Source organism: Micromys minutus (assembly GCF_963924665.1).
Source record: "Micromys minutus genome assembly, chromosome: 32".
NCBI classification, from domain to species: Eukaryota; Metazoa; Chordata; class Mammalia; order Rodentia; family Muridae; genus Micromys; species Micromys minutus.
In genome coordinates, this window is record NC_137967.1 from 21687830 (window position 1) to 21702696 (window position 14867).

The 14867-nt window shown below is 52.1% G+C and overlaps 1 protein-coding gene across 3 annotated transcripts; it reads right to left on the reverse strand.

Moving 5' to 3' along the window:
- Positions 1-5769: 5769 nt before the first annotated feature.
- KPTN (kaptin, actin binding protein) lies at positions 5770-12791 on the reverse strand. 3 transcript variants are annotated; one of them, XM_080909123.1, is made up of 12 exons: positions 12524-12791; positions 12126-12208; positions 11892-11976; positions 11764-11818; positions 9969-10044; positions 9804-9877; positions 9200-9309; positions 9049-9126; positions 8369-8444; positions 7292-7379; positions 7029-7199; positions 5770-6120 (listed from the first exon to the last, which is right to left on the reverse strand). In XM_080909123.1, exons 1-12 carry the CDS (start codon positions 12744-12746, stop codon positions 5995-5997), a joined length of 1245 nt encoding a protein of 414 aa, XP_080765249.1. In that variant the 5' UTR covers positions 12747-12791; the 3' UTR covers positions 5770-5994. The 3 variants fall into 3 exon arrangements, with proteins under 3 accessions (XP_080765249.1, XP_080765250.1, XP_080765248.1); XM_080909124.1 differs by having other exon boundaries at positions 5770-6115; positions 7292-7427; XM_080909122.1 differs by having other exon boundaries at positions 7292-7427.
- Between the last annotated feature and the right edge of the window lie 2076 nt (positions 12792-14867).

The window sequence follows — 14867 nt, forward strand, 5'->3', positions numbered from 1 at the left end:
AGGATAGGCTTATATACCCATCTCACCACAGGGCCCCCAGCAGAATGCCCATGGCAGCTTTACCTAACCCAGGGCCAACCTTGAAACAACTCAGAGGCCTCTGGACAGTTACATGCAGAGACAGTAATGGAGTAGTATACTGCCCCTAAGCAGGGAGGAGACTGTGGCTGATGGTGACAGCACAGAGGGACCCGACCCTGAGACACGAGACACGGGCCGAGTGAAGGACACTGTGAAACCAGGATCAGCGGGAGGCCAGGAGTCCCCTGGGTAATTCCTGTCATCTCAGCTTGGCCTTTGAGGGGGGCTGTAATAGGTTCTGAGTATGAGCGTCTATTTTTGTCTTTTTGTGTTTATGTTTTATTCCATTTTATTTGTTTTGAGGAGGTGGTAAGTGTGCCATGGCCAAAGAAGAGACAGGAAGAGAGGACGGACTATAAAGTTGTCTTCTGACCTTGTACATGCACACAATAACAAAAAAACTATAAGCACGCAGGAGTATCCATCCATCCTTCTTCCAGAACATTCCACAGCTCCAGGCTCCAGCCCGTGGACCCCTCCCTTGCTTGCATAGCCTCTGTCTCACCTGCTCTGTTCCAGACATTCTAGCCTCTGCTGTTCCTACATAAACCACGCAAGTTTCTCCTGTGGGGCCTGAAGCCCTCTCTTCCTTGAGGCTCTGATTGTGCGCTCCCTGGCCTTTGGAAAGGAGACTTCCACTCAGTTCACAAAGTAGAGGATCAAGGCTCAGAGAAGTGAAGAAATTTACACAGATCACCCAACATCTACTCTCCCCAGAAGGTGCCCAAGATCTGAGCTCCTGGCCCTGCCCTCATGTTGTTATGGTAACCCAGTTGCCTATTATAGAGAAAAGGCGGGACTGAGGAGTTGCTACCTGAGCCTGCTGCTCATTAGAAATGCCTAGGGGTGCCTCTAGCCTCGTCTTCAGGAATTACCACCTTCTATGTTAGTCTGAAAGTTCCTCTTGAAGTCTAACCCACAGCCTGCCCTCAACTCACACCCACAGACCAGGAGCCCGATTCTCTGGGGGAGGGAGGCAGTATGTTGGCAGAACTTCCCAAAAAGGAGTGTGTGTGTGTGTGTGTGTGTGTGTGTGTGTGTGTGTGTGTGTAGGCAGGGGCGGGGAGAGGGGGTGATTCTTAAAGAGCCGCTACACAGTTATCCCTTAGACAGGGCCTTTAATGATATATCTAATTAGCAGCCCCTAATTAGCAAACAGTCAGGTGTAATTACAAACCCACCAGGATCCCAAGCCAACTCCCCTTTGCTTCTCCCTCCTCCCCTTTTTTTGGGGTTTTGGGAGAAACAGGGAAGACCCTGAAAGTCAAGACTCCATCTAACTACCTCTGACTGCCTCTTTGGGGGAGGGTGAGATGCCTGGGAAGTCCTAGTTCAAGTCTAATCAATTGTCCCCCTAGCTTCAGTCCTCCAGGAACACCAGGGTCAGTGGACTAATGTTTGCCTGCCCAGAGGCAGGGTCATCCGTCTATTGGATCCCTTTTGCTGTCACCCAGATTCCTCCCCCATCTCCTAGTCTTGGAAGAGGGACCCAGGAGAGCAAGCACTGGATAAATATTTGTGAAACACTTGGACAAGAGGGCCTGAGCACTGTCTGTCTGTAGCCGGGACAGCCACACTTTCTGCTCCAGGCCTCCTCTGAGCCCTGAAAGCTAATCTGGGTGGAGGCTCAATGCCGAAGGGATCAGGTTGAGTCCAGGAAGGGCCAGCAGGGCAGATGGTAGCACCCTCTCGGAATGGCATCGTCAAGGCTGTCTCTCCACCAACCTCATGGGCTGCTGGCCAGTTGGGTCAGTGGTGAGCGTCCTGCTCGGCCTGACCTGTCTCTGGAAAGCTAGGTGGGATTCCTCAGGGCAGCCACAGCAGGGTGAAGACATGGCCTTTATCCTGACTGTTGGGGGCGGAGGGGGGGTTGCAATGCAGAATGGAAATAGAGTTCAAAGCACACATACCAGTTCCCTTTCCATCAACCACACAGGACCCCCACCGCACACACAGTTGCAGACTGCAGACAGGTACACTGAGTCCAGTAGGGACAGAAAGGACTTGGTCAAGCCAGAGGCAGAACACAAATGTGGCATCAAGGCGTGGGGCTCCTAACCCAGTGATCTTTTAAGCCATCTGGAATTCCCACGCTGGGCAGGCATCTTGTGGGCACGTGAAAGCTCACCCGAGCTCTGGCTCAGGTGTTGATCAGCACCTCGCCCATCTTCCCTGGAGCCCTTCCTGAGGGAAGGAAAATGTCAGGCTGGGCCCTTCTGTAGAGCCCCCAGAAGGTGGCTGCTTTTCCATCCAACCTCACTGTGATAAGGACCTGTCTAGCCTGACCTTAGAACAGTGCCCAGGAGTAGCAGAGTGCCTCGGAGTTGTCCAAAGAATGAATGGACAAACAGTGAGAGGTATAGGAGTTAGACTTTAGAAGGACTGGTCTAATATACTACACAGGTTAGGCAGGACCAGCCTCAGAAAGTCAGGGTTGGGAGGATGGAGAGACCTGGGCTAAGAAGGGGGTGAGGAGTTGGGGGCCTCCAGGCCCTCGGGGGGAGTCCACACTGCGGGGAATCTGCCTCCTCCAGGTCCCCGCGCATCAGGGGCGGAGACAGAGGTGTGTGGGTGTGAGTTGACTACAGGCAGAGGGAGAAGCGAGGAGAGACAGACCCAGGTGCCCAGAGACGGACAGACAAACATACACCGTACACATGGCGCACGCTGAAAGCGGGGCAGCCAGGACTTGGAGCCAGGGCTCCGGAATCCCCCCAACACTTGACAACACGGCGCAGCCTGGATTCCCGCAACCCCGGGGGCTCAGGACGGCCACGCTGGGCTCTTACCTGCCTTATGGCCGGGCCGGTCCCCGTTGGGCCCCCGCGGTGGGCGCCTCCGCCCGAGGAGGAAAGGGAGAAAGAGGGAGAGGAGCCGGGGACTGAGGGAGAGCAGGGAGGAGGGAGGAGAGGGGATGCGGGGAGGGGGAACCAGGGAGGGGCCGGGAGGAGGGCGGAGTCCAGGGGAGGGGGCGGGGACAGAGGGGGGGTTGAGAGAGCAGCCCCGGGGAGGGGGCTAGACTGGAGAGGTAGGGGGAGGAGGCTGGGGAAGGGGGCGGGGACAGAGGAGCTGGGGCGGGGAAATCAGCCGTTGAGAGGGACTGAGCTGAAGGAGGGAGATGCCGCTGATGGGAGTGGGTGAAACAAGTGAGGTGGGGAAAGAACCACAGGGAGGTGGGAGAGAGGAAATTTAGGAAGGTTGGAGTGGGAACAGGGTAGTTGTGGGCTGGAGGACAGGGACAGCCTGGAAGAGGGAGGAGCTGAAGGAGGAGGGAGGGTGGGCACAGGGGAGCTGGGGAAAGGACCACCAGGAGGAGGAATACAGAGGCCGGAGGGAAAGGGGGAGGAGCGAGAAGAAGGCAGGGCTTATGGGAGGGAGCTCAGGCCAGGGAACCCGAGGAGGGAGGAGCCAATAAGAGGAGGCGTGACCAGGGAGCTTGGGGCGGGGCCACAGAGCTGAGAAGAGGCCTTGCAAAAGAGCGGGAGGGAGGAGCCCGGAAAGGGGCGTGGCCAAGGAAGCTCGTGGGTGGCAGAGGGGCTTGGCAGGGCTGGGGCTGCAGATTGACCCAGTCTCGGGGTTCAGCACTAGAATCTAAGGACAGCGACGGAGAGCTCAAGTATGTACAAGTGTCTGCTATGGTATCCCAGTCCCCCTCTTTGATCACACACACAGCATCTCGTCCATACAAGGGCCCAGAGATGCAGTCATCGCTACAAATAGCCACAGACTGGCAGACCTGGGGGAAGTGGGGGAAGGAATGTCGGGTGGTAAATCTTTCCAAGTTCACAGGCTTAGCCTGCTCAGAGCACCTTACAGAAAAGACAGGAAACTGCCACCAGAACGCCCAGGTATGAAAGTCATTCCCACTGCCCCTGCCACATCAAAACACGGCCTCACTCCCAAACCCCGGAGGTACATGTTACTAGCTCCATTTTGACATTTTGAAGGTGGGGAAACTGAGGCAGCAACTGTGGTTTCAGGTTCTGTATCTTTACCACATGCTGTACTGTCTCTGGGCTGGCAAGATAGGAAAGTCTCAAGATCACCCAGTGTGGCAACATACATCTATGATCCCAGCATGCAGGATGCTGAGACAGGAGGATGGCTGAGTTCCAAGTAATCTTCATAGCAAGACCTAGACTCAAAACAAATTTGGTGTGTGGGGGGCTGAAGATGTGGACCAGGTTTGCCAAACATGCACTAAGCCTGGGTTCTGCCCTCAGTATAGTCTGTTACACATGGTGGTGCGTGCTTGCAATCCCAGCAATAAAGAGGTGGGGGTGAATCAGGAGTTCAGTGTCACCCTTGGCTAGAGGCCAGCCTGAGCTACACACGTCCCCTTCTTAACTTCCTCCAGCTGCAAAGTCCTACGCCCAGTGTCCTAGGATTCGGGAGCCTACAGGTGGCTAACACAACCAGCCTCACAGGTACAAGCACTCCTACCTGCAAGTGCGCACATGCACACGCCTCAGGATGCATGTGTCACACACCCTCACCATTCCTACCCTTGTGACAAACCCTACTCCAGGCTCTCTCCCTCTAGAGGACAGGTGGTGACAGGTGCTCGGTGCTGAGCACAAAATGGTACAGCAGGGAGAGAAGGCTGGCCCTGCCAGCAGCCGGTGCCCACTGCCAGCTCTGGAGGGGCACTCTCGGGCCTGCTGCCAGGAGAGGGAAATTCCAACTCCCTGAAGCTTCCCACGCTTTGGCCTGGCTTCTAGAGGTTGGAGCCTGGGAAGTTGGGTACTTGGCATCTGGTGTCCCAAGACCTTTGCAGTGAAGGAGGGCGGTCAGATTTACAGGTGGACTTCCTTAGCAGGAGTGACTGCTACCTACCCAACCCCACAAACACATGTTCCTCCAAGGAAGCAGGTGTCTCACCCAGGCCCCACCCCCAGCCTGGATTCCCTCTCTAATATTTTACCAACCCTACTGACCCCGATTCTATTCCTGGTCAGGGGTTGGGGAAGCAACATTTCCTCTGGGCCTTGGGTTAGAGCCTCTGGTAGAACCACGGGGGTGGTAACTGCTCTTGTCTCTCTGATCCTTGGGCTGTTTAGCTGAGCCCCAATACCGACTTTAGCACAGTATCTCCTGGGGCCTGTGTGCCTTGGTCTAGCTTTGACATCCCACAGCAGACTCTATGTGCACTTACTGTGTTAGCCTCGGCCCATGCCCAGTCTAATCCCTTTTCTTTCGAGACCAGCCCCCTCCTAAATGGGACAGTAACATGAGCACTTATACTTTGGGGCTGAGGGAGTCTGCAGACCCCTTACTGGTTTCCTGGAGGTGTGAAAATTCCCAAAAGACTCCCTTAGTGTCTCCCAGGGGACCGGCCAGAATCTGAAGCCCTGGCGAATTCTCACTCCCTTCACTGCTGACGCCTCATCTGTGGTCCCTTAGTCATCCTAGTGGAGACAATAAACCCAGGGTAGCCTCAGTGGCATTTGTCTGGGACTGACTTCCTGAGCTTAGCTCACCAGAGCAGAGAATGGCTCCGTAGCTTTCAACATGCACCCTCCGCACACTGTAACTTTCTGTCCTCTGGGTCTAACCTAGGACTCTGTGAAGCCCTCCTCAGTCCAGAGAGTGAATTCAGCATCGTAGAACCTGGTGAAGAGTAGGCACTCACTAGATACTTGCCAGACAAAGGGAATGAAGACAGCTAGGACAGCTTCGTTGCTCTGCATGTATAAATAATCTCACGGACCAACACCTGATGGATTGCAGGGGTTGGCTGAGAACGCCCCTTTTCAAACGGCTCAGACAGAAGTGATCAGCTAGGGTCACACAGCACACCAGGGTGGATCAGGGACTCTCAGCACCCCTCCTCTGGGGGAGTGTAAGGGGAGCACTCCTCTTCTGAGATGCTTCCCTCCCCATCAATGATAGACACCTGAGAAGAGGGGGTGCTCAGGAGGCTGGGGGCTCCTCAGGACTGGGACCCACTCTGTCCCCAAGGCCCTGCTGATGTTTCCTCTGCTCCACTTGATGACGAAGCCGTGTCAAGACCAGCTCAGAGGCCTGGATCAGGCTGTGCTGAGGGGACAGGAGAGGGACACATGTTAGACCACATTGGGCATAGACTAATAAACCACAGGATGTTAGGTGAGAATTGTTCTCCCAGGTCAAGGTGGGGGATACAGCTTTAGGTCCACTTCCTGTGGGAGGGGCAAGTTAGACCCAGGTGGAAAGAACTGAGGTGAGATCAGCAGAAGGGCTGGACATGGTGCGAAGGTGGCTGAGGACTGAATTCTGGGACAGCTTTGGCTATACAATGTGACTCAACCTCACAAACCAAGGGCTGGAGGACACAGCACAGTGGGTCTGATACCAAGCAGCAGACACATAAGTAAGTAAGTGGAGAGAGAGAGCGAAGGAAGGAACAGGAAAGTAATCAGAGGAAAGACAGAGATGGTATCTGAGGTTCAACTGTTAGAGAGAAGCTGAGGTTAGACCACAGCGGGCAGGACAAAGGCGAGATCTGCAACAAATGAGAGATTAACAGAGCAAGAACCAGGCAGAAGTGGGAAGCAGAAGTTGAGGTTAGACCTCAGAGATGCTCCTCTGGGGTGCATGAGCTGCCAGCTTAGCTTGGGGTTCAGTAGGAGACTGCCTCAAGAGAGTAAGATAGAAAAGAGCAGGACACACGAAACCCTCCCTGGCCTTACACACACACACACACACACACACACACACACACACACACACACACACTGAGATTTAAAAACCCACAGCTTCTAACTGCTGTACCAGGCTGATACCTCCATCACAATGCTCCTGAGTGGCATTCTCCTGGCTGCCAGAGACCTCCCAAGACCAGGCCATGCCTTCCTAAAGGCAGGACACCATGCCTGTAGTGGGGCAACTGACCTGGGCTCAGTCCCTGTACCCCATTCTCAACCTCCCTCCCACCATCCCTGGCCAGTGAGTGGCAGGCACAGTACCTGGAGGATGTGCACCCCTTTCAGGGATACCACGGCCAGTTCCCGCAGGCCATCTCCAGTCAGGTCCACGTGGGCCAGAGCCAGCAGGGGGCTGGCGAAGCTCCTCCGCCACAACAGGCGGAAGCCTCTGCTGGCCTCTGGCCGCCCATGGTACTTATAGCAGAGCAGCTCCTGTGGGGAGAGGGGCCAAGGTCATGCAGGCTAAGGAGGCAGGGTCACTGCAGGGACACAGATGAGTGACAGGCCCATCTTTCAAGACCCACCTGTCCATAGGTGGCCACCAGGACTTCCGGTTGTCCATCTAGGTCCACGTCAGTGACCAGGCCACAGAGGACACTGTCAAACTGGTCACTGCCAGGCAGGAGAAGTTGGTCATTCAGGCCCTTGTTCAGAAGATCCCTGAGGGTCCCGAATGCAGGGAGGAAGCTAAGGTCAGATGACAGGACCTTGCCACCTTTGGTTCCAGACTGTAGGTGATGCCCAACTGGCTTCCCCCGAGGTCCAGACTCATTCCTGACGCTGTGTACCTTGGTTTCAATGTGTGTACCTTTGAAAGTGGTTGGCCTCAAGTGTTCGTCCTGTAGACCCCTTCTGGATGGCCTACTGTGCTCCTAGGTGTACCTACATGGTGGCTCTTGGGAGACACAGTTGCCCTGATCCCCGAACTTCAAAGGCCTCGGTACTGCACAGAGCCCAGAGAACTCTACAGTTGCTTTCATGAGTGTGTGGAGCTGGATGGAAGTAGCTCATAGGAGCTGATGGGAACGCACAGAATAGAGGAGGCGGAGGGGATGTAGGCCGAGGATGTAGTTAAACTGGTACAGTGTAACATGAATGAGGCCCAGGGTTTGACCCAGCACCACACAGTCTGGGTGTCATGGTGCATGCCTGTAATTCCAGCACATGGGGGGAGGGCAGAGGCAGGAGGACCATGAAAGTTCAGAGTCATCCTTAGCTACATAGTTGGAGGGCAGCCTTGACTTCTTAAGATCCCATCTCACTCCCACCCACAACACACACAAAGCTCACTGCCCCTGTTAGCATTACAACTGCACAATTTGTGGTGCCTTAAAATCCAAGCACTGCACATCTAGGCCTTCCCAAGCCAGTGTCTGCTGGCATCCCTGGTTTACCCATGTCAGGAGTCTGGGTGTCTTTAAAAGGGGGGGTATATACCCACCCTTAATAAATCCTCTACAAGATCCAGATGTGAGTGCTCCCACCTCCTCCCTGGTTATAGCACATCTCTTGACCCTAGCCACCTCAAAGGGTTGACAAGGTTAGCCCACACCACACAGGCACAAGGTTCAATTGTACCCAGAAGGCCCAGGCATGCTCACCAGTATACCACAGCAGGCTCCAGCATGCTGGCCACAAGCAGACTGTATCCCTCCTGCTGGGGGCTGTCCTTGGTTGCTATGGAAGAAACAGGAGTTGGCAGGTCTGTGGATATAGGCTCTTCTTTCTCCCCCTCCCCACTGCAGTCTAGACCTCAGGACAAACACCCAAGATCATGCCTCAGAAGGGAGGTTAGAGGTTAGACTGTGACAGGACTGTGGCCAGATGTTAGACAGTATTAGTCTGAAGGTAGAACACAACAGGAGAGACAAAGGTTAGAGCAAAGTTAAAGTCTAAGGTTAGACCATACTGTGAAAACCAGGGGAGGGGGGAGGTTAAGGTAAATGTCAGGTGTAGGACAAACTCAGGTCAAGGAATAGGAAGAAAAGCACCTTGGGATAGGCTAAGACCATGATTGACAGTTGTCAGTCCAAAGGGAATGAGAAGTCTGGGGTGGAGAAGTCAGTGTAGGATAATATGAGTGAAGGCTAGCCCACAAAGGGAAAGTTGAAAATAGAGAAAAAGTTGAAGGCTAGACCAAAGTGGGGAGAGTGAGATAACAGAAATGATCTGAGGCCAACCTGTGGCAACATTTATGGGCTAGTGATGGGCCCCAGGAGGAGCAAGACTCTTAGGATGGAGAAAGCTGAGTCTGACCCCAGGTCTAGAGCCAAGAGCTCACCCTCCAATGTTGACAGGCTGAACACAGTCACTCGGGAGATGGGTCCATCCTGCTGGATTGTCCATGTCTGCAAGATCTCTGTGTGGAAAGCAGGGACTCAGGGACCTGTTCCCATCCCTGGGCTTGTCCCCACCCTAGGCCTGACCCTCACCTCGATTCTTCTGGTCCACGTGAGCCACACGTACATAACCACTCTGGCAGCCCAGAGCTGAGAGCCGCTGGGATGAGCCGGGGAGGTTGAGGACATCAAGCCAGAGGACACTGGTAGGACAGTACATGGGTGGACAGACAGGTAGACTTCCCAGAGCTCAACCCCATGTCTACTTTCCAGGTACCCAGCCCCTGAGCATCATCTTGCTTGCTCTGAGGACACTCACCCATGATCAATAAACTTCCTTGCGGTCACGCTGCAAGCTGGGAACATGCTACCCAGCTTTATTTTATTTTTGGTGGGGGGTCTTATGTAGCCTAGGCTAGCATCAAAATTAAGAATGAATTTGAATTCCTGACTCCCATCTCTACCACCTGAGTGCTGGGGTTAGAGGTGTACACTCTTATGCCTGGATTATGGGATGGAACCTAGAGTTTTGAGCATGTTAGACAAGCAGTCTACCAACTGAGTGATATTCCAACGTGCTTCCTAGTTTCTCTAAGGTGGCCCTCCTGTGTGCTGTGCTAGAAGGCAACCTGCTTTGTCCAGCTTCTCTGCACACAGGGCCCTGATCTCTTCTTTGGGTGCTGGGGTCCCCTCTTACCTACTGGTCAGGTTCGTGAGCTCTGGAAAGAGGTTTTCCACGGGCTGCTCCTCAAACTGATGGAGCCCTTCATTCTGAGGAGGCAAGGGCCACAGCAGGCAATGAAGTCAGACAATAGGCACACAGGCCAGAACTGACAGACCAGGCCAAGCCCGCCCAGCTTACCTCTTTATAGAGATGGATGGCTGGGTCATTCCCACTCAGGAGAAAGACGGTCTCCAGCTGGTTCCCAACCTGGACTCTGAAAGCAGAGAGATCTAGAATGTTCTAGAACCTGAGTGGGGTTAAATTCTTCCAGAGATTTAGAAATGCCACTATCAAATTTATTTTAAAATAGGGTTTCCTGCACCCAAGGCTGGTCTTGAACTAACTATGTAGCTATAGTTGGCTTTGAACTTCTAACCCACTTACCTGTACCTCTTACACCCAGCCTGAAATGTATTTACAAAAATAAAACAAAACAAAAAGCCTGCAAGAATCCTGACATGCCAGGTGCATGGCTTAACGTTCTGCAGACTTTCGTACAACAACTCTTAAGTCCCAAAACTTGGAGATCTCAGAGTGACCAAGTGCAGGTGCTGGGAGCCCTGCTCTGAGAGCCCCTGACTGTTCAGATCTTCACTCTAGGAACTTCTGTGGGTTGTTCTCTGACCTCCACCTATATGCTGTGGGACACTCTTGCACACAAGTAAATATAAAAAAACCTTCATAATACATGCATGCACACATAAACACTCATACACACCAGTATGTTCTTGCACGCGCGTGCGCGCACGCACACACTCCTGAAGCTTCATTTGTGTATCTCTCACCTGCTAAACCAGAGGTTGAGCACCAGGACCTGCATACCAAAGCTAACCCACTAGTGCTTTTTGTAAATAAAGCTTTATTGGCACAATCCTAGCCATTCATTCAATGTCAACTGCTGTCTGCTTGCTCCAGTAGCAAAACTGTACAGCTGTGATACTAATTATTTGGCCCTCAAAACCTAACATTTACTAACCTGACCAAAAAATGCAAAACAAAACAAAATGTTGCTAATCTCTTGTATCAGTGATGTTATAAAGACTTGGAAATAGAGCCCATATTCTTTGAGATTTTAAATTGTGAAGATTCCAGATAATCTGTATTTATTTCTACAGACTCTCAGTTGCTGAGTTTGACAGAACCTCTTTCTTTCTATATTCTCTCTCTCTTTCTTTGTTTCCTTCCTTTTTTTTTAGTTTATTTATATGAGTACACTGTAGCTGTCTTCAGACACACCAGAAGAGGGCACTGGATCCCATTACAGATGGTTGTGAGCCACCATGTGGTTGCTGGGATTTGAACTCAGGACCTCTGGAAAAGAGCAGTCAGTGCTCTAACTGCTGAGCCATCTCTCCAGTCGCTCCTTCTTTCTTTCTTGGAGGCAGGGTCTCATATAACCCAGGCTAGCCTTAGATGACCTCGAACCAAATTCTGATAGATCTTCCTGTTTCTGTCTCTTAAGTGCTGGAATTAGAGGTATGCCTGGTTAACCACTGGCTTATGTAGTGCTTCCGAACAGAACCCAGGCTCTGTGTGCTAGGCAACTGTTCCACTGCCTGAGCTGTATGGTCAGCATTCAATTGCATCTCTTAGATCTGGGAATCTCAGGGCTTATGGGGCTAGAGAATAACTCTAGGTCTGGGAAATAGAGATTAACTCATGGAATGACCTACCTGAGAGGTGACAATCTTGGCTGCATCTACTCTTAACAGCACCATGAGAACCAGACTGGTGATGGCAGATATGTGGATTCCAGTCGGCTACAATCCCATGAAACCCCACTTCCTGACCATACTTCCCATCACCTCTTGGGCCCCTAACAGTATCTGTTTCCAATCCTTAGTATACTACAAGCCTCTTGTTTTCCAGATAGGGCATAAGCTTTTGAGTACAAGGAAAGGGCAGGCGAGCATGGGTGCCCAGGGTCACTCACTCTGCGTGGCACAGCTGGAAAGGTGTGAACTGGAGTTCCAAATTCAGGCAGCTCTCTGTAGAAGGACACAGGTTGAGCCCAGTAGCACTTGGTAGCGCCACCCACACTCTCCCCCAAGCCCCACTCACCTGCGATGGAGTCCAGGTTGTACTCTGAGCCAGGCTCATAGTCACAGTAAATGTTAAGGAAGGGACTGCCCTTGTCTCCTGAGTCCTGGGGGGGTGGGGTGGAGGGAACTGCTCTTAGGGGAGGTAGAGGAAGTGAAAGGCATTTGAGGTAGGTTCAGAGCACTTGGGATAGACTTGGTGGGATCCACAGTGACTAAGGAAAAGGGCTCGGACAGGAAGAGGGTGTTGTGGTACCTTTATAAAAGTGATGCCCACAACCAGGCCCCGTTTTGGGGGTGACTTGTTGAAAGTGTCGATGGAGACGATCTCAGCATCCACTATGAGGGGAGTTCAAAGTTCATTAATTAGGCAGGTTTCCTTCCACTCTTGCACCCTAATCACACTAACTTCGTACCACTGCAGTAAAATCTTTGGGTCAGCCAGAGTCTAACCGCCATCACCATGACCTCTGACCACCGAGTACTACGCTGTTGACATTTATGTTTGCGGAACCCTGGACCCTAACTACTTTCGGGCCATGACGACCACTGTCTTGGACCCTAATGGTTACCAGTTTTGTCCCTGACCTCGACCATGACAGAATCCTTAACACCGGACTCCAGTCCCGCCCCCGGCACTATAGCGCCACGCACCGGGGATGTAGTTGAATTGAAGCTCTTTGGCCACAGGCCGGATTTTCTGTCGGAGGTCTTGATAGCGGAAGCCGAGCACCTTGCCTTTAAGAGTGGCGGCCAGCAATTCCCCTCGCCCGTCTGCCCCTCCAGCAAGCCCGTACACATTGCTCTGCGACGAGAAGCGTGTGAAGCTGTCCTCTCGCAGTGGACAAGGTCCCTCTGCCACGGCCGCCTCCCCCATCCTGTCCTTTCGCGATCGGCCCTAGCTGGCCTGATGCTCCCCAACCTGTCAGGGAACCTCCACTAGCGCGTACTGATGACGTCAAGAGTTACTGTCACTGCCCTCTATAAAGATGGCGTCCGGCACCCTGCCTGGACAGCCCAAACAAAATTGCCTTTCTGCATCTGAGTGTTCTGTCCTTACCCATTTCAGAACTAGGGCGAGGAGGGTCTTCCAGGGTTGAGATGGGGGATGGAGGCCTCTTTGAAAGCAGTGTGAAAAGGAGAGTAAGAAGCACCCTCAATTGGGGTTTGTCACACACACTCCTGTGATTACAGCTTTTGGGAAGTGGAGGCAGTTGGACCATCCTCTTCTACAGTTTGAGGACAAGCTTAAGTATATAAGTAGTTTCAGGCCCGCCGGTCTGCACGAGACACTCTTAGCCCCCCAACTATCTCTCTGATACACACACACGCACTCCTATAAATACACTCATTCCCCAACAAAAACTACCCGAACAATTATAAAACCTAACTACTACATTTTGGATAAGCACGTTCGATCTGCCAATTTATTTAAACTCATAAGCAAGCTGAAGCGGAGGCACATACCTAATGTTTTTACTTTTAGAGACGGGATCTTACTCCATAGCCTTGGCCGAACCGGTAATTTGCAAACCAGGCGGGCCACAAATTTGTGATAATCCTCTTACCTCTGTAAACCAAGTGCCAAGAACACAGACGTGTCCTTCTAAAGTATGCACTCTCATATTCTCTAAACATTTCTGTATGAGCACATGTGCCACGGCATATGATCAGAGAACAACTCTGCGAGTCAGTTCCCTTTACCTGGGTCCCAGCGACTGAACTCAGGTACTTAGGCTTGGCACCAAGCACCTTTATCTGCTGAGCCTTCTTTCTGGCCCTAAAGTACTCTTAAATCTATTGTGTAGGCCAATTAAGGTAAGTAAATTCCCTAAGACCACAAAGAAACCCAAACAAACTATAATGCCATACTTAAGCAATATTATCTTTAAAACAGTGAAGCTGTATTCTTGTACCAGGGGAAAGATCAGTTAACCTGTCCATTTTGGTGCCAGAAGAGACCACCTGCTTTATCAAACATTCACAGTGGCCGTCTGCAGGACCCATGGCTTATCCACTCAGACTGCACCTGGTGCCATCATAACCTTCTGCCTCACACACAGTCCCTCACAAACTTCTCACCAGGACCAAAAGAGCTTTACAGAGCACCAGCCCAAAGCCCAGGGAGAGCAGGACCTGGACTAACACTTCTCAGTGATGGAGATGGGTTATAAGCCAGGTGCTCCTAGAAGGCCTTCAGGGGGCCTGGATCTGTCACCTCAATCAACCTCAGCACCGGGAATGCATAGCCTCAGACACGAAGCAGGCTCAGTAAATAAATACGTTACAAACCTGCCAGCTCTGGGCCAGATAGATGGCACAGATGAGAAGAGTGCTTGCTATGCAAGCCTCACAGCAACCCAAATCCAATCTGTGGGACCCATGTAAAAAGGCAGATGAAGTGGTGCACATCTGTAGTCCTAGTACTACTTTGGAGCGGTGGAGCTGGAAGCTCATGGGCCAGTTAACTTGAAGTACTAAGAATATTAGCAGAAAGAAAACCCTGCCTTACCCAGCGTGGTAGCCCACACCTTTAATTCCAGCACACAGGGGGCCAGTCTAGTCTACAGCCAAAGCTACATAGCGAGTCCCTGTCTCAATACAGAGAACTAAGACTGCTTCAGAAAGGAGTTAAGAGGACTGATTGACAGTGTCCTCTGATCTCCACGTGGGCCATGGTGTCTGAGCATACACATATTTAGGACGCTCCAACCACGTGATAGGCTGGCCAGTATACTGTTAGTATTGAGACTTTCCCTGGGCTGTGAAGGGTGATTCGAAGGAGCTGGAGCATTCCAGATGCCTGTTCTGGTGAGGAAGAACTCCTGGCAGGCGGGCACCTAGCAGCTGCTTCGTTAACCATCCAGAATGAATGGGACATGCGGGTTGGCATGGCCTCTCGTTTTTATTACTTGTGCATGTCTATGAACATGGGAAGATGGTTATCAAAAGGTCATGTTCTGTCATTTATTCCTTTGAGACAGGGTCTTTTTTGTTG

Excerpts from the sequence above, each read along its gene's own strand:
- KPTN (XM_080909122.1), bottom strand. The coding sequence starts at position 12,746 with ATGGGGGAGGCGGCCGTGGCAGAGGGACCTTGTCCACTGCGAGAGGAC. Across the intron at positions 11,977-12,125 it reads TGGGCATCACTTTTATAAAG|GACTCAGGAGACAAGGGCAG; the intron begins GTACCACAACAC and ends CCACCCCCCCAG. Across the intron at positions 6,121-7,028 it reads AAGGGGTGCACATCCTCCAG|CACAGCCTGATCCAGGCCTC; the intron begins GTACTGTGCCTG and ends CTGTCCCCTCAG.